Below are 18401 nucleotides of genomic sequence, written 5' to 3' on the forward strand. Positions count from 1 at the left end.
CTGGTGCTGTGAGGCAGCAGTGTTACTCACTGTGTCACCGTTTTAATAGCTATGCGAGACAAGATGGACCACGTCACCAGCATATGAAACAGAAACAATATCAACCAGCTTCACTTACAACTTCTGCCAATTATCAGAGAGTGACATTGATCCGATTTGTCTGACTTCTATTTCAATGTCAGTTCCCAATGTGAAATTACCATATTTAATCCATTGTGAGCACATACTTCCAGCACTTTCTCTGGATAGTAGATCCTCCTGTAAAAGAAGGGATGGTATAAAAGAATTGATATGAATATTTTAACTCTTCACTGGCTGCTTTTGGTCAGCATCAGTATTTTTCAGCAGGTATCCTTAATGAATTCAGAGCGATCAGCAAATCAATCAAATGAAAAAAAGATTTAAAAACATCAGAATATTTCTGCCTACCACCACAGAGGACACCAGCAATGCACAGACTGGTTTTGCCATGCATATTATTATATTATATTTCTCAATAGATATCCAGTAACTGAATTTGAGGGTTGTGCATTTTTAGTGCATAGCAGGAATTGTCAAAGCTCATTTTCAAAGAGCTTTATTTGTGATGGTGGGACTGGTGTTTGGTAAGGGGCAAGGATCGATGGTGTGTAGAGTTGTTCCATCACAGATTAGGGCAGGATCAATGCACCAGCTGTTTTTCCTTTGCATTCACATGTTCATATGCATATGCATCCACATAACCTTTCATCTTCCTGAACTGCAGAGCTTCCAGTGCATCCACATGCATGTTATCTGTGAACAGCAAAACAGTGTCGTGACATGAGTCCCTTTTTGGAAGCAGCAGCTACGCCACCATCAATTTAAGCCAACTCATCATGTTAAGGTTTATTAAAGATAGTAATTGACAAGGTTGGAGATGAAGGGTGGAATTTTTTGCTTCCCTGAGAGGGAGGCTGGGCAAGAGGGGGTTATAATGTGGTGGGAATGTACAAGTTAGAGAACCTATCACCTTCCCAACCCTCCCCAGTTAAAGTCTAATTTGAGGGAAGGGATAGGAATGGTCTGACCCACTTGAGGGCCTCATCCCAACATTACTGGTAGTCAAACAGCAGAGGGCGAGGGTCACATACAGTGGGCAACCTATTAACCTATTAGATATACTCTAGTGGGTATTCATGTGGCTTGGTGATGGGGTTCCCTCCTCCGACATCCTGAGTTCAACAGAGGGACTGCAAGTGGGAACTGAAGGACCTTCAGGAAGCCAATTCCCCTTCCTTTGTCTGATAGCTATTATATCAGGATTAGTATAGCCCGAATGAAGCTGGCAGTGGGGTGGAAGTGGGAGAAACCGATGTGCATGAAGATGGCGGGCAGTTAGGTAATTATCTCCATTCGCATATCATTTCCACTCATTTACAGTTAGGTTTTTGCAATCAAATGGTACTTTTCAAATTCAGTGTGAGGTACAGGGGAAATTTGGCCTTCAGATGCCCAGCCATTTAAAGTTCACAGTGAGCAGGTGAGTCAGTCTATGAGGAAGAGCGGTGATATTTGGGTCTGCTTTCATTAACTTGGTGCATTTCTTCAGAGACAGAAAGAAGTTGAGGGCGACTGTTGGATGGTGTTGGGCATTGTGGGGAAAGTGAGGGTTATTGTGGGGAAGGTGAGGGTTATTGTGGGGAGGATGAGGGTTATTGAGGAATTGAACCCGGGTACCTGGTGCTGTGAAGCAACAATTCTAACCACTGTGCTACCATGCTGCCCATCATGCTGCAATTCAAAGAACAAAGAACAAATAAAATTGCAGCACAGGAACAGGCCCTTCGGTCTCCCAGCCTGCGCCGATCCAGATCCTTTATCTAAACCTGTCTCCTATTTTCCAAGGTCTACTTCCCTCTGTTCCCGCCCATTCATATACCTGTCTAGATGCTTCTTAAATGATGCTATCGTGCCCGCCTCTAAAGATTCAGAGAGATACTCACCTATGCATAATTAATTAGCACCTGAGTACGAAATTGGGCACAATTTCCCGCCACTCTCACCAACGGGAAACACAGCGCGAAATAAACCCACAACGGCACTTAGTTTCAAAAATGGAAAATTCCACTCCATGTGTTTTCCTACAACGGCACAAGCCCAAACAATATAATGGAGACAACATTAGAAACCTGTGAAGTGAACTGCATTACTAATATTGGGCTGGATTCTCCGCCGCCCGAATGCTCCGTTTTGCCGGCAGCCCGGGGGTTTCCCGATGGCGTGGGGCTGCCCCACAATGGGAAACTCCATTGACCAGCCAGCGTGTCGGAGCGGGGTGAAACAGTAATGTGGTTCAGCAGGACGGAGAAACCAGCCCATTGTTCCCGTTTGTCTCCCTTTTTATCTATATTGCATCATACAATACATGCATTGATTCTGTCAGGTACCTTGGCATGCAAAATGTTGTAGGCAAATCAGTCAAATTGAAGAACAACTGAATGAAAGTGCTTGGACTGTACTTGTTGGAATTTAGAAGGATGAGGGGGGATCTTATAGAAACATTTAAAATTATGAAGGGAATAGATAGGATAGATGCGGGCAGGTTGTTTCCACTGGCGGGTGACAGCAGAACTAGGGGACATAGCCTCAAAATAAGGGGAAGTAGATTTAGGACTGAGTTTAGGAGGAACCTCTTCACCCAAAGGGTTGTGAATCTATGGAATTCCTTGCCCAGTGAAGCAGTTGAGGCTCCTTCATTACATGTTTTTAAGGTAAAGATAGATAGTTTTTTGAAGAATAAAGGGATTAAGGGTTATGGTGTTCGGGCCGGAAAGTGGAGCTGAGTCCACAAAAGATCAGCCATGATCTAATTGAATGGCGGAGCAGGCTCGAGGGGCCAGATGGCCTACTCCTGCTCCTAGTTCTTATGTTCTTATTCAAATATCACAATCAGAGCTTGGAAAAGCTTTACAAAATAACCAAATTGCCCAACTTCTTTGAAGCTACTTTGGTGGCCATATTGTTTTCCAGCCCACTGCATTGCGTACCCTCTACCTCTAACAGTTACATTTATTGCATATAACAATGCACATTATTCATACATGATTCAAAAGGCTACTTAGATTAGCCCAATTTATACTATCATTTCCTATATTAATTGCCCTGTGAATAGACCATCCATTCTTTCTTTCTGGGGTCTGTGTTCTTCTCAGAGCTTCACTGTAATCTTCTTGCATTATTTAAAAGAAGAAAGAATATTTGTCAATAGGACTCGAATGAAGAAAGCATTTTTACATAAAATTCCCAATGTCCATTGTCCCTGAAGATCGAAGCAGATAAACCTCATTCAGGGAAGGTATAGAAATACAAAAGGCACATTATCCTTTGGCAATTGGTTAACAAAATGCATTCAAAGTTGCAGGACATGAAACAAACTGTCAGGCTGTTAATCCTGTGAAAGCTGAAGCAAATCCTAACCCAGAATCAAGGGAATTCAGGAGAAGGTGTTTATCCTGCAGGCACTTTGACAAACAATGATCACCTGTATCTGCAGTGTAGAGCAAATGTTATGATTACAGTCCACTGCCCTGTTTATATTGCCTTACAAAGATATTAAGAGAAATTTAACTGTTTCTGTTGGATGGGAACAGAATGAATGAGCAGTTCAAATTGAACTGTTTAATTTCCTGCTCAGTTTCTGTCAATGTTTGATTTTAGTCTCGCCGGTTTTGGTGGCAGATGATGTATTCACCTGACCAAAGCAAACACCTCATACTAATTGCAGTTCTGTAAGATCAACATGTCCTTAATTATACATTAACTGGATCATGCGTGGGCCAGTCATTTGATAGCTGGTGGTAGGAAGGAATAAGAAACCCTAAAGGTAAAAACAGTCTTCCCTGCCAAAGACTTTCCTTTGTTCCCACAAATCCCCCCATCCCCACACCCATGCCCTGTCACTGACCTGTAATCCAGCAGGGAGCCCTTGGCTACCCAATCATCATTTGTTCACAGCCTGTCTGCTCCCTCTGCAGTCTACATCCATCCTTTCTTCTGCTCCAAGTTGGAATCAACCTCAATATAATCTGCCTAGAAGTTCTTGTGTCGCAGTAGGTAGCCCACCTGCCTCTGAACCAAATGCTCTGAGTTCATGTGGCACTCCAGAACTCGATGACCAAGGAAAGTGTGTTCATTCCAGTCAAATAGGTTGGGTATCAACCAGCAAATCCTTCCAATACACCAATGGCAGGCGGTAATGGTGGGAGAAATCCCTGATCAGCCATGTGATGGAAAGAAATTGGAACCACTACCATCGCTATTCATGGCTCCAAACTATATGCAGGTAAAAGTGTATGTTTCCACAGCAACTCAAGACTCCTTGGAGGGAATGTTGGCTCAGTTGGCGGAATAGCCAGTGTAGATCAGATTGTTGTCAACAGCACTGGGTTTGTTCCTTCTTCTAGCTTTGGGATGATTCAGGACCTGCCTCTTTGCCCTACCTATGGTGGAGAGCATGGTACTGGTGGGTTGGACCTGCCTTTTGGCAGGAAACTCAAGAAGAAAAAGAATAGTCTCCCTATCAAATATGTATTGCAGCTTTTGCAGCTGTTGACTCTCAGCTTTCCCCTGTCCAAGTGTTGGGAACATCATCCAAGTGAATAATACCCCATTGCAGCATTGAGGTCGAGCTGCACTGCTGGAGATACCATCTTTTAGATTAGATGTTAAGTCGTTGCACTGTTTGCTTGTTTGGATCGATGTTAAACATTGACATTCTTAAAGGTGGCTCTCCAAATCCTGGACAATGATTCTCTGTTACCCTCACAGTCTCGGAATTTAGCAACACATTCAGCTTGTTGTTTTGGGATCTAGCCAAATCCAAAATACCTACTGAGTTTACTGATGTAACAATATTACGGGTATACTGTAATGATTTCATATGTTTATGGGAGGCACAAGGCGCTATGTGAATGCTGCTTTTGCTCTTTCTATAAATGTTGCAGCTTTTATAGAACATAGAACAGTACAGCACAGTACAGGCCCTTCAGGCCACAATGTTGTGTCGACCATTTTTCCTAATCTAAGATCAACTTAACCTACACCCCTTCAATTTACTGCTGTCCATGTGCCTGTCTAAGAGTCCCTTAAATGTTCCTAATGACTCTGACTACACCACCTCTGCTGGCAGTGCAGTCCACACACCCACCACTCTCTGTGTAAAGAACCTACCTCTGACATCTCCCCTATACTTTCCTCCAATCCCCTTAAAATTATGTCCCCTCATAGAACATTACAGCGCAGTACAGGCCCTTCGGCCCTCGATGTTGCGCCGACCTGTGAAACCACTCTAAATCCCATCTACACTAATCCCTTATCATACATATGTTTATCCAATGACCGTTTAAATGCCCTTAATGTTGGCGAGTCCACTACTGTTGCAGGCAGGGCATTCCACGCCCTTACTACTCTCTGAGTAAGGAACCTACCTCTGACATATGTCGTATACCTCCCCTCAATTTAAAGCTATGTCCTCTCATGCTAGCCATCACCATTCGAGGAAAAAGGCTCTCACTGTCCACCCTATCTAATCCTCTGATCATCTTGTATGCCTCAATTAAGTCACCTCTTAACCTTCTTCTCTCTAACGAAAACAGCCTTAAGTCCCTCAGCCTTTCCCCATAAGATCTTCCCTCCATACCAGGCAACATCCTGGTAAATCTCCTCTGCACCCTTTCCAATGCTTCCACATCCTTCCTGTAATGCGGCGACCAGAACTGCACGCAATACTCCAAATGCGGCCGCACCAGAGTTTTGTACAGCTGCAACATTACCTCATGGCTCCGAAACTCAATCCCTCTACCAATAAAAGCTAACACACCGTACGCCTTCTTAACAACCCTATCAACCTGGATGGCAACTTTCAGGGATCTATGTATATGGACACCGAGATCTCTCTGCTCATCCACACTACCAAGAATCTTACCATTAGCCCAGTACTCTGCCTTCCTGTTACTCCTTCCAAAATGAATCACCTCACACTTTTCTGCATTAAACTCCATTTTCCACCTCTCAGCCCAGCTCTGCAGCTTATCTATGCCCCTCTGTAACCTGCAACATCCTTCTGCACTGTCCACAACTCCACCGACTTTCGTGTCATCTGCAAATTTACTCACCCATCCTTCTACGCCCTCCTCCAGGTCATTTATAAAAATGACAAACATCAGGGGCCCCAAAACAGATCCTTGTTGTACACCACTAGTAACTGAACTCCAGGCTGAACATTTCCCATCAACCACCACCCTCTGTCTTCTTACAGCGAGCCAATTTCTGATCACCCTGAAACCCATGCCACCGTATTTTCTGCAATAGACTACTGTGGGGAACCTTATCAAATGCTTTACTGAAATCCATATACACCACATCAACTGCTTTACCCTCGTCCACCTGTTTGGTCACCTTCTCAAAGAACTCAATAAGGTTTGTGAGGAATGACCTACCCTTCACAAAACTGTGTTGACTATCCCTAATCAAATTATTCCTTTCTAAATGATTATAAATCCTATCTCTTATAAACCTTTCCAAGACCTTGCCCACAACAGAAGTAAGGCTCACTGGTCTATAGTTACCGGGGTTGTCTCTACTCCTCGTCTTGAACAAGGGGACAACATTTGCTACCCTCCAGTCTTCTGGCACTATTCCGGTAGACAATGACGACATAAAGATCAAAGCTAAAGGCTCAGCAATCTTCTCTCTAGCTTCCCAGAGAATACTAGAATAAATCCCATCCGGCCCAGGGGACTTATCTATTTTCACACTTTCCAGAATTGCTAACACCTCCTCCTTATGAACCTCAAGCCCTTCTAGTCTAGTAGCCTGTACCTCAGTATTCTCCTCGACATTGTCTTTTTCCTGTGTGAATACTGACGAAAAATATTCATTTAGCACCTCTCCTATCTCCTCGGACTCCACACACAACTTCCCACTACTGTCCTTGACTACTTGTCCTCCTCTTACCCTTGTCATTCTTTCATTCCTAACATACCTATAGAAAGCTTTAGCGTTATCCTTGATCCTACCTGCTAAAGACTTCTCATGTTCCCTTCTGGCTCTTCTTCGCTCTCTCTTTAGGTCCTTCTTAGCTAACTTGTAACTATCAAGCGCCCTAACTGAGCATTCAAGTCTCATCTTTACATAAGCCTCCTTCTTCTTCTTGACAAGTGATTCAACTACTTTAGTAAACCACGGTTTCCTCGCTCGACCACTTCCTCCCTGCCTGACAGGTACATACTTATCAAGGACACGCAGTCGCTGTTCCTTGAACGAGCTCCACATTTCAATTGTGCCCATCCCCTGCAGTTTCCTCCCCCATCCTATGCATCCTACGTCTTGCCTCATCGCATCATAATTGCCTTTCCCCCAGCTCTTACTCTTGCCCTGCGGTATATACCTATCCCTTTTCATCGCTAAAGTAAAAGTGACTGAAATATGGTCACTATCACCAAAGTGCTCACCTACCTCCAAATCTAGCACCTGTCCTGGTTCATTACCCGGTACCAAATCCAATGTGGCCTCGCCTCTTGTTGGCCTATCTACATACTATGTCAGGAAACCCTCCTGCACACCTTGGACAAAAACGGACCCATCTAAAGTACTCGATCTATAGCGTTTCCAGTCAATATTTGGAAAGTTAAAGTCCCCCATAACAACTACCCTGTTACTTTCGCTCCTATCCAGAATCATCTTTGCAATCCTTTCCTCTACATCTCTGGAACTTTTTGGAGGCCTATAGAAAACTCCCAACAGGGTGACCTCTCCTTTCCTGTTTCTAATCTCAGCCAATACTACCTCAGTAGATGAGTCCTCATCAAACGTCCTTTCTGCTACCGTAATACTGTCCTTGACTAACAATGCCACCCCTCCCCCTCTTTTACCACCTTCCCTGAGCTTACTGAAATATCTAAACCCGGAACCTGCAACAACCATTCCTGACCCTGCTCTAGCCATGTCTCCGAAATGGCCACAACATCGAAGTCCAGGTACCATCCCATGCTGCACGTTCACCCACCTTATTCCAGATGCTCCTGACATTGAAGTAGACACACTTTAAACCACCTTCCCACCTCGGTACATTCCTGCAACCTTGAAACCTTACTCATGACCTCACTATTCTCAACCTCCACTATACTGGAGCTACAATTCAGGTTCCCAATCCCCTGCTGAATTAGTTTAAACCCTCCCGAAGAGCATTAGCAAATTTACCTCCCCCCAGGATATTAGTACCCCTCTGGTCCAGGTGTAGACCATCCCGTTTGTCGAGGTCCCACCTACCCCAGAATGAGCCCCAATTATCCAGGTATCTGAAACCCTCCCTCCTGCACCATCCTGTAGCCACGTGTTCAACTGCTCTCTCTCCCTATTCCTTGTCTCACTAGGACGTGGCACGTGTAACAACCCAGAGATAATAACTCTGTTTGTTCTAGCTCTACGTTTCCACCCTAGCTCCCTGTATTCCTGCCTTACATCCCTATCCCTTTTCCTATCTATGTCATTGGTGCCTATGTGGACCACGACTTGGGGCTGCTCCCCCTCCCCCTTAAGGATCCTGAAAACACGGTCCAAGACATCACAGACCCTGGTGCCTGGGAGGCAACACACCAACCGTGAGTCTCTCTCATTCCCACAGAATTTCCTATCCATCCCCCTAACTATGGAGTCTCCAATGACTAACGCTCTACTCCCCTCCCCCTTCCCTTCTGAGCAACAGGGACAGACTCTGTGCCAGAGACCTGTACCCCATGGCTTGCACCTTGTGACAGCCATTTCCACCCTGGGGAAAAGTCTCTGGCTATCCACTCCATCCATGCCTCTCATCACCTTGTACACCTCCATAAAGTCACCTCTCTGCCTTCTTCGCTCCAGTGAGAAAAGCTCTAGCTCCCCCAACCTTTCTTCATAAGACATGCCCTCCATTCCAGGCAGCATCCTGGTAAATCTCCTCTGTATCCTCTCCAAAGCATCCTCTGATTTTTGATTGGTATGTGATTTCTGGGAATTAACCAGTTTTACGACCAGTGTCTCATATGATGTCCTTCAATCATAGTGGTGGGAGTGGCCATTACATCGAAATAAATCAGCCATGGCAAGACCAGAAAGAAATCAAGTGAGAGAATAAAAGAGAGAGTAAAATAAAACTGACAGGAAAATTAATGCACATTTAATGCTGTAGTAAAACATGCACCCTAAGGAGCAAATTGACAAAAAGATTACAAGCTGTTACCGCTGGGGGATTTTGTTACAAACCAGTGACAACTCTCAACAGGTGAGGCAAATGAAGCACTGCCTCATCTTGGGCGGGATTCCCCCGTACCCGGCGGGGCGGGGGGTCCCGGCGGGACGGATTGGCATGAACCACTCCGGCGTCAGGTCGCCCTAAAGGTGCAGAATCCACCACACCTTTAGGGACTAGGCCCGCCCCGGAGTGGTTAGCGCCGCGCCCGGCTGGCGTGGAAGGCCTTTGGCGGCCAGCATGGGTCCATGCATGCGCGGGAGTGTCAGCAGCTGTTGATGCCATCCCCGCGCATGCGCGGGGGGTTCACCTACGAGTTGGCCATGGCGGAGGCTGACATAGCCGGCGTGTAGGAAAAGAGTGCCCCCATGGCACAGGCCCGCCTGCGGATCGGTGGGCCCCGATCGCTGGCCAGATCGCCCCGTGCCTCCCCCCCACCAGGACCCCGGAGCCCGCCCACGCCGCTAGGTCCCGCCATAAGGGACCTAGTGCAATTTACGCCGGCGGAACCGGCATAGAACAAGTGGGACTTTGGCCCATCGCGGGCTGGAGAATTGCCGGTGGGGGGGGCTGACCCGCGCGGCGCGTTTCCCGCCCCTGCCAAGTCTCCGGTGTTGGAGAATTCGCCGGCCGGCGGGGGAAGGATTCACGCCGCTCCACCCCCCCCCCCCCCCCGGCGATTCTCCGACCAGGCGGGTGGTCGGAGAATCCCGCCCCAGATTGGAACAGGATTCCCTAAGCCGAACACTAACCAACTTTTTTTGACAATAAAGTTTTATTAATAATAAACTATAAGTGTAGCAGAAAATTATTTCATTGCTTTCAAACACTCAAATCTGAAGTTAATATTATATCCTCAGTAAGAAAATAACTTGCTGTCGTGACTCACAGATTGCCGAGGAAGTATGCACTGATCTTTATACGGAGAATAATTTGTGGGTTTTGCATTTGTGTTAAAATATTAAACTTGATATAAGTTAGCACGTTTTATTTTTAAAACTGAAGGTGGAACAGTGGAGGTTTTGTGATTGAATTTTGTCAAATCAATTTATAGGGCCAGGTATGTGGGCGCCTCTGTCATAACTGTCATAAAGGTAATGGTTAGCGTTGCTTCACAGAATAACTAATGCACACAGTACAGAAATATGATAGAACTGGGGATTTATTTTACTGCCCTAAGAAAAGGTGGAGATTATTGAGTGAATCTCTGAAGCCGTTTGGAGCAGCAAATTAAATTATTGGTAAGTAAAAAGTCTTTAATCTGCAGTGGATTGATATGCCAAAAATGGTTGCCCATTGCCATATATTATGAATATCGTAGTCCAAAGATGTGAAGTTTGATTTAGTTTCCAAATTTTCATTATCAGTGCATATATTAAAAAGAAAAATATTAAAGCGTGTATTTTAAGATCAAAAATTCCTCATATAAACATAAGTCTAATCAAAATGCAATCTAATTCCATCGCTCCGTGCAGTATTTTAATATTGGATATGATTTTCCAATTTGCCTGCCTGCCATACTACTAAAAGGGCAGGTATCGACTCAGCATTACCTACGGCAAGTAGGTTGTGGGGAGCCTGTCTGTCTGATTTATGGTTTCCCTGATTTTTAATCACTGTAAAATTAGGAATGCTGAAATCAGGCGTGCCGACCTCCAAACCCAATACTCTGACCTGCATAACTCTTTAAGCAAGGCTCAGTGCCTGGAGTGGGTCATTACATATTTCTGTAGAATAATTTAAACCCAAAGGTGATTTATCTAGAATTGTTTAATGTATTTCATTTTATTTTGCAGATCGGATCCAATGATGGAAACTATAGTTTTCATACAAGTCCGACGTTCGCAAGGCACACTAAGCCTGTGGTGCTGTGGACTCAGCAAGATGTTTGCAAATGGCTAAAGAAACACTGCCCACATAATTACCTCACCTACGTTGAAGCTTTCTCACATCATGCTATAACAGGTACCACACAGGAACCGTTCATAACAGGAGATTTATATTGCAGGTTCCTTATTAACAGATTTTCTGAAATGGGGGAGGGGGTGGGTTTTTTACAGAAAACAATGGATTTGAGTCGAGTGAATATGTGTTGATGTGACCATCAATTCACAAGACACGTGGTTGGAAGTGAACAGTGGTTTTAATAGTCTTGCAACTGAGCCTGCCTGCGACGAGATGAACTGGCAGCAGGCTCACAACTGCAGATCTTTATACTTCCAGTTAGTGGGAGGAGCCATGGGCGGAAGCATGGGCGGAGTCAAGGGTGGAGCCCAGTACAAACTCCTCATCTCCCCCTATGGGCAGAGCCGCGCAACTGCTCATATACTGAGTTTACAGAGACACAACACATACAATATAACAACACAGTGTGAATTACCAGGATTGTGATTCACCACGTTCAACCCCTGTAAAAATAAATCAAGTCCAGCGGGGGTGATTGGTCTACAAATTGAGTCGGCCCGGCGATTGAGTCGTCCTCTGAGATCTAGGAAGCACCGGGGTTGCAGCCTCTTCTGGTGGCTGGGTGGTGGCGATCGGCGAGGGTACCATGGCGGACTCCGGGGGTCATTCGGTCCGAGCTTTGTACCTGACTGGTTCGACTGGTGGCGGGGAGCGCCGGAAACCCATAGGCACGGGGGCGCGGAGCATGGGCAGTGAACCTGCAGACGTGGGGGTTGGGTGGGGTGTAGTGTGAGGGGCGCCTCGGCAGTAGTGGTGTCGGAGTTGGATCCTGCAGGGGCCAGGTCCCGGAGGGAAACGGTGTCCTGACGGCCGTCAGGGTATTCGATGAAAGCGTATTGGGGATTCGAGTGGAGTTGGAGCACTTTCTTCACGAGTGGGTCAGTTTTGTGGGTCCGGACGTACTTCCAGAGGAGAACCGGGCCCGGTGTCTTCAACCATGCTGGGAGCGAAAGCCCCGTGGTAGTGCCCCTGGAAAAAACAAATAGCCGCTCGTGAGGGGTCTGATTGGTGGCAGTACATAGGAGGGACCTAATAGCATGGAGCGTGTCGGGAGGACCTCCTGCCAATGGGAGGTCGGGAGCTCCCTGGACCGGAGGGTCAGTAGGGCGGTATTCCAGACCGTCGCGTTCTCCCTCTCCACCTGCCCGTTCTCCCTGAGGTTGTAGCTGGTAGTCCTGCTCGAGGCAATGCCCTTGTTGCTCGTCGCTCATGAAGGACGAACCCCTGTCACTGTGAACATTGCTGGGGAAACCAAACAGGGTGAAGATGCTGTGCAGGGGCCTAATGACTGTGTGGGAGGTCATATCGTGGCACGGGATAGCAAAGTGGAAGCGGGAGAATTCGCGTCTATGACGTTTAGGAAGGACACATTCCGATTGGTCGAGGGAAGTGGCCCTTTGAAATCGATGCTCAGGCGTTCAAAGGGCCGGGAGGCCTTTACCAGGTGGGCCCTGTCTGGTCTATAGAAGTGCGGTTTGCACTCCGCACAGATCGGGAAATCCCTGGTGATGGCTTTTACCTCCTCGGTGGAGAAAGGCAGATTTCGGGCTTTGACGTAGTGGGCGAGCCGGGTGACTCCCAGGTGGCAGAGGTCATTGTGGATAGCTTTCAGGCGGTCGTCCTGCGCGTTGGCGCACGTGCCGCGGGACAGGGCATCTGGGGGCTCGTTGAGCTTCCCCGGTCGGTACAGGATATCGTACTTGTAGGTGGAGAGTTTGATCCTCCACCGTAGGATCTTATCGTTTTTAATTTTGTCCCTTTGTGAGTTGTCAAACATAAAGCAACTGATCTTTGGTCGGTGATGAGGGTGAACCTCCTACCTGCGAGGTAGTGCCTCCAGTGACGTATAGCTTCCACGGTGGCTTCTGCTTCCTTTTCGACCGAAGAGTGTCGAAGTTCAGAAGCGGAGAGGGTTCAGGAGAAAAAGGCGACTGGTCTCCCTGCCTGATTTAGGGTGGCTGCAAGAGCGACCTCTGAGGCATCGCTCTCTACCTGGAAAGGGACGGATTCATCCACCGCCCGCATGGCCGCTTTGGCGATTTCCTTACAACACATACAATATAACACAGTGTGAATTACTAGGATTGTGATTCACCACATGTGTAACATCTTAAAAATTAGAATATAGTCTGAAACCCATCCATTCCACTTTAACTGGGGAAGCGGGGAAGGTGAGTGGGTGATCAGCTGATCCAAGGAGGCGGATTGACACTTTAAACACTCTGATGAGGCTGCAAACCTCGCTACTGTTCAACTTTTCAACTTTGACCGTGGGTAACCAGGTTTCATCCAGGCCTCTATCGAGATGAAGGCTTGCCAGAGCCAAGAACCTTTACACCCATCTCCTGGATCTATTGTACCTGCCTGAGCAAGCTCCATGATTGGAGACAACAGCGCCCCAGCTCAATCTTCCCCATGAGACTTCCAATCCGAACTCCTTCCCCCAGCAAGGCCTCCAGCCTTTGCCCAAGGCAGCCTACATCATAGCATCCACATGCCTGTATCTTCTGATCAATCCCCAGGCCTCCAAGAGCCCTGACACCCTCCAATCCATCCATCTCCAGCTTCCCATTCTCCGCCCATGTAGCCAATCACTCCAACCCAGGCCTTCAAACATTCCCAAGGCCGCCGATCCTGTACTAACCTGGCACCTTGGCAGTGCCCATGCCAGCTGGTGATGCCACTGTGGCTGTGTCAGGCTCGCACCAAGCTGGCTCTGCCAGAGTGCTCAGGTGGCACCAGCAGTGTCAGGCACCACCCTGCCCAAAGTCATGCAGCTGGGGGCCTCCGATCGCCTGGGGAACCCCCACAAGTGCTGTTTCGTCTGATCCCTGTTTGTGGGGGCCAATGTTGAACAACATTTGCCCGAGGTCTCTGAGGCAAAGGGGATGAATCCCAAAGCCTCAGGTACCTTTGGAATCTGCACATTAGAGTGAGATTAACTGTCCCGGTGTAATATGCAGATTTGGGCAGGATCTACATTGCAACGTCTCGCACGATCGCGTTGGACCTCACGAGGCGTGGCGAGCCAGGTAGATCCCGGGAGCGGGGTCTCCCAGCATTCATCAGCGTGGCAAGCTGCTTTCCTGGCACAGCGTGGCCGCTGGGTCAAACCCCATGTGTGTGCTGTTGAGTTAAAACACAGTGTGCAGGGGAAATTCAACTTCCATTCCCCACACCTTTTCAACAACACCCAGCTCCGGGTAAGTTAGATACAAATTCAGGCCAAGTCTCTAGTTTGTACAGCTAGTTGCTAGGGTGACCATATTTTCAAAGATATATGACATGGTGTACTCATAGTCTGCCAAGCTATGCTTCTGGAAGGAACCAAATCAACAACAGGACACAGCTATTTGTATCTATCAGTGTTGTATAAATTACCTGTGCAATGCAGCACAGCTTGAAGGCAGAAATTAGCTGTGGTAATTGTCCTTCCTTCACGTGTAAACAATTCAATAATCTCTGACAAAATTACAGAACTCTCTAAATATTTCGTCAGACATTAGAGTTCAGAAAAATAGCTGTGTATAGATATTACTTAAGTGGAAAGGGAAAGGTAGATATGACTCAAGTGAATACGGCATATTCATTCACATAATAAGCAGAAAGATTACTTCAGGCTGCATTGCTGATGTAGCAAAAATGCTGTGGATTCAGTTGCTGGTCAGACAGAGTGCAGAAATGATTTCCTTTATCGTGGGCACACTTTAGTTAAATCTGCTTTTCTCAATCCAGAGAACTTTTTTTTTCTCATTTGCAACTATCATCTATATGTGTAGAAGCTTAATTTACTCCAGTAGTCATTTCCTGCAGTTTTCTGGTGGGCACCTACCTCAGCTTAACCTTTTCATGAGCACATTCATAGGAATATATGAAGATGAATTAGGATCAGTAGGCCCCTCAGCCTCTCGAGCCAGCTCTGCCATTGAATATGATCATGTTTCATTTAATTGTTACCTCAACTCCACAATCCCACCAACCCCCAGTGACCTTTCGCCCCGGTGGTAATCAAGAAGCTATCTATCTCTGCCGTAAAAATATCCACATACTCTGCTTCCATCGCCTTTTGAGGAAAAAGTTCCAAAGGCTCACAACCCTCTGAGAGAAACTATTTCTCCTCATCTCTGTCTGAAATGGGTGACCTCTTATTTTTAAACAGTGACCTCCCAGTTCTAGATTCTCCCACAAGAGAAACCATCCCCTCCACATCCACCCTGTCAAGACCCTTCAGGAGCCTCTGGGCAAGATCCTCCACTGTTCATGTTGGCGGTATCTTCTGGTCCTTCCAGCGACGCACCCCTGAGGTGGGTTTCCTGGCGGTGTGGGATGGATTCAGTGGGGAATCCCAGTTACAGCGGCTGTCATAATATCCACTCATGTATATCATGAGATGCAGACAGGCAGTGATTGACACACAGGATAACCAATGAACACACACGACACAGAACAACCAATCACCAGACAGGACACCACCACTATAAAGCCCACAGGGCATTAAGGCTCTCCCTCTCTCACAGGACACGGCTAGGGAGATAGTCGCAGTTCACAAGCCAATGAACATCATCACCATGTGATAGAGAGCTAGTCTGGTCAAGCCAGTAGGAGGTTATCAGTTAGGTTAATAGAGTGTCAACCCACAGCAGATTATGTACAGAAATCAACAGGTTCAATAAAACAGTGTTGGACCATCTCCTGTGTCGGAAGCCTGTTTCTCATTTTACTGCATCCAGTTGCAGTCGAGGTTAGACCAACACAGATAACACAACAGCAGCAGGACCAGAAGATCCCGCTGCTGACCAACGGTGAGCGGCCTCCCGCCGCTGAGAAACACACCGCAGGGGAGGCTAGAAAATCTCACCCTATATGTTTCAATCAAGTCACCTCTTACTCTTCTAAACTCCAGTGCATACAAGCCTGGCATGTTCAATGTTACCTCATTCCAGGTATTAGTCCAGTAAACCTTCTCTGAACTGCTTCCAAAACATTTACAGCTCAATACACCAGATATGGTCTCGCCAATGCACATCATAACTGAAGCATAACGTCCCTACCTTTGCATTCAATTTTTCTTCGCAATAAATTATAACATTCTCTTAGCTTTCTTAATTACTTGCTGTACCTGCATCTAGCCTTTTGGAATTCATGGGTCCGGACAGCCAGGTTCCTCCGCATCTCAAAGCTCTGCAATCTCATGCCATTTAGATATTGGCATAGTGGTATTGTCGTTGGTCTAGTAATCAAGAGATCCAGGGTAATGCTCCGGTATGGTAGATGGTAAAATTCAATAAATATCTGGAATTAAAAGTCTAATGGTGACCATGAAACCATTGCCGATTGTCGTAAAAATATGTCTGATTCACAAATGTCCTTCAGGAAGGACATCTGCCATTCTTACCCGGTCTGGCCTCCATGTGACTCCTGACCCACACAGATGCAGTTGACTCTCAACTGCCCCCCACTGAAATGGCCGAGCCAGCCACTCAGTTCAAGGGCAATTAGGGATCGGCAATAAATCCTGGCCCAGCCAGTGACACCCACATCGCAAGAACGATTAAAAGAAAAGAAATGGACAATTTCACATATTTACCAGATCTTTACCAATGACTTCAAAAGGAAAAAATTCACAAAAATCCCAGCACTGAGGGGGAATTACATTTGTACCTCACAATGCAATCCAACCCCCATCCAGGCCCAGGGCCGAACAGATAAGCATCATATGACTGCAAAATTATGAAGAGAGGACCGGCCTGAGGAAAGTGCTTTGCGTCTCCCTAACCACAGCCCTCGTCCTTGCATTCTTTGACCGACTAAGAAAACCAAAACCTCCACCGATGCATCTCCGGATGGTATTGGTGCCGGTATTCTGCACAGGGTGCTGATGGCGATTGGCTGCCCATGGCATACGCGCTATGACTTATACAGAGCGCAGGTATGTGCAGATCGAAAAGGAATGCCTGGGCTAGTCAAGGGCCCAGAGAAATTTCATGACTACGTGTAAGGGCTGCCCACGTTTGTGGTTGAGACGGACCACAGGCCTCTGGTAGCAATAATACAAAAGAACTTATGTCAGATGTCCCCTAGAATACAACGACTAATGATGAAGCTCCAGCATTACGACTTTGACCTTGTCTATAAAGAATAAAGAAACGTACAGCACAGGAACAGGCCCTTTGGCCCTCCAAGCCTGCGCCGACCATGCTGCCCGTCTAAACTAAAATCTTCGAGACGTCTGGGGTCCGTATCCCTCTATTCCCATCCTATTCATGTATTTTTCCAGATGCCCCTTAAATGTTACTATCGTCTCTGCTTCTACCACCTCCTCCGGCATCGAGTTCCAGGCACCCATTACCCTCTGTGTAAAAAACGTACCTCATAAATTTCCTCTAAACCTTGCCCCTCGCAACGTAAACCTATGCCCCCAAGTAATTGACCCCTCTACCCTGGGAAAAAGTCTCTGACTATCCACTCTGTCTATGCCCCTCATAATTTTGTAGACCTCTAAAAGGTCGCCCCTCAACCTCCTTCGTTCCAGTGAGAACAAACCGAGTTTATTCAACCTCTCATGTGTAAACATGGACAAAGGTGTTAAATTCATGCTAGTGCGCACAGAGGTTAGCAGTGCTTTCTCACAGCGCCAGGGTTCAATTTTAGCCTTGGGCGACTGTCTCTGTGGAGTATGCACGTTCTCCGTGTCTGCGTAGGTTTCATCCAACTGTCCAAAGATATACAGGTCAGGTGGGCTTATAGGGGTAGGGTGGAGGAGCAGGGCTTTGTTGGGTGCTCTTTCAGAGGGACAGTGCAGACTCAGTGGGCTGAATGGCCTCGTTCTGCAATGTAGAGATTCTACAGGGAGAATTTCTCATGAAATGAGTGAACATCCTTTACGTTGAGACAGGATTTAAATGAACGTGGCTTCAAGGAGCACTTGCAAAAATGAAGGCAACGGGAATTGGAGGGGGGGAAGAACTCCCCACTAGTTTAGCTAGCATGAAGGAAAATGGTTGTAACCGTTGGCAGTCAATCAGCTCAGTTCCAGGATATCTTGCGAAAGCTCCTCAGGGCAGTGTCCATGTCCAACCACCATCTTCAATAATGTTCCCTCCATCACAAGCCAAGAAGTGGGGATGTTCATTGATAATCGCATGTGCAGTTCCATTGCAATATGCCAGGCAAGTTCCTGGCAGTCACT

The 18401-nt window shown here is 46.8% G+C and overlaps 1 protein-coding gene across 1 annotated transcript in view; it reads left to right on the forward strand.

The window, feature by feature from the left end:
- Window positions 1-18401, forward strand: part of LOC119969544 (sterile alpha motif domain-containing protein 10-like) — a 131405-nt gene that overhangs the window by 65436 nt on the left and 47568 nt on the right. The window contains exon 3 of the mRNA XM_038803291.1: window positions 11044-11212. Coding sequence (XP_038659219.1) covers window positions 11044-11212 — 169 coding nt within the window. The remainder of the gene's footprint in view (window positions 1-11043; window positions 11213-18401) is intronic.

This window comes from Scyliorhinus canicula, chromosome 7 (assembly GCF_902713615.1).
Source record: "Scyliorhinus canicula chromosome 7, sScyCan1.1, whole genome shotgun sequence".
NCBI classification, from domain to species: Eukaryota; Metazoa; Chordata; class Chondrichthyes; order Carcharhiniformes; family Scyliorhinidae; genus Scyliorhinus; species Scyliorhinus canicula.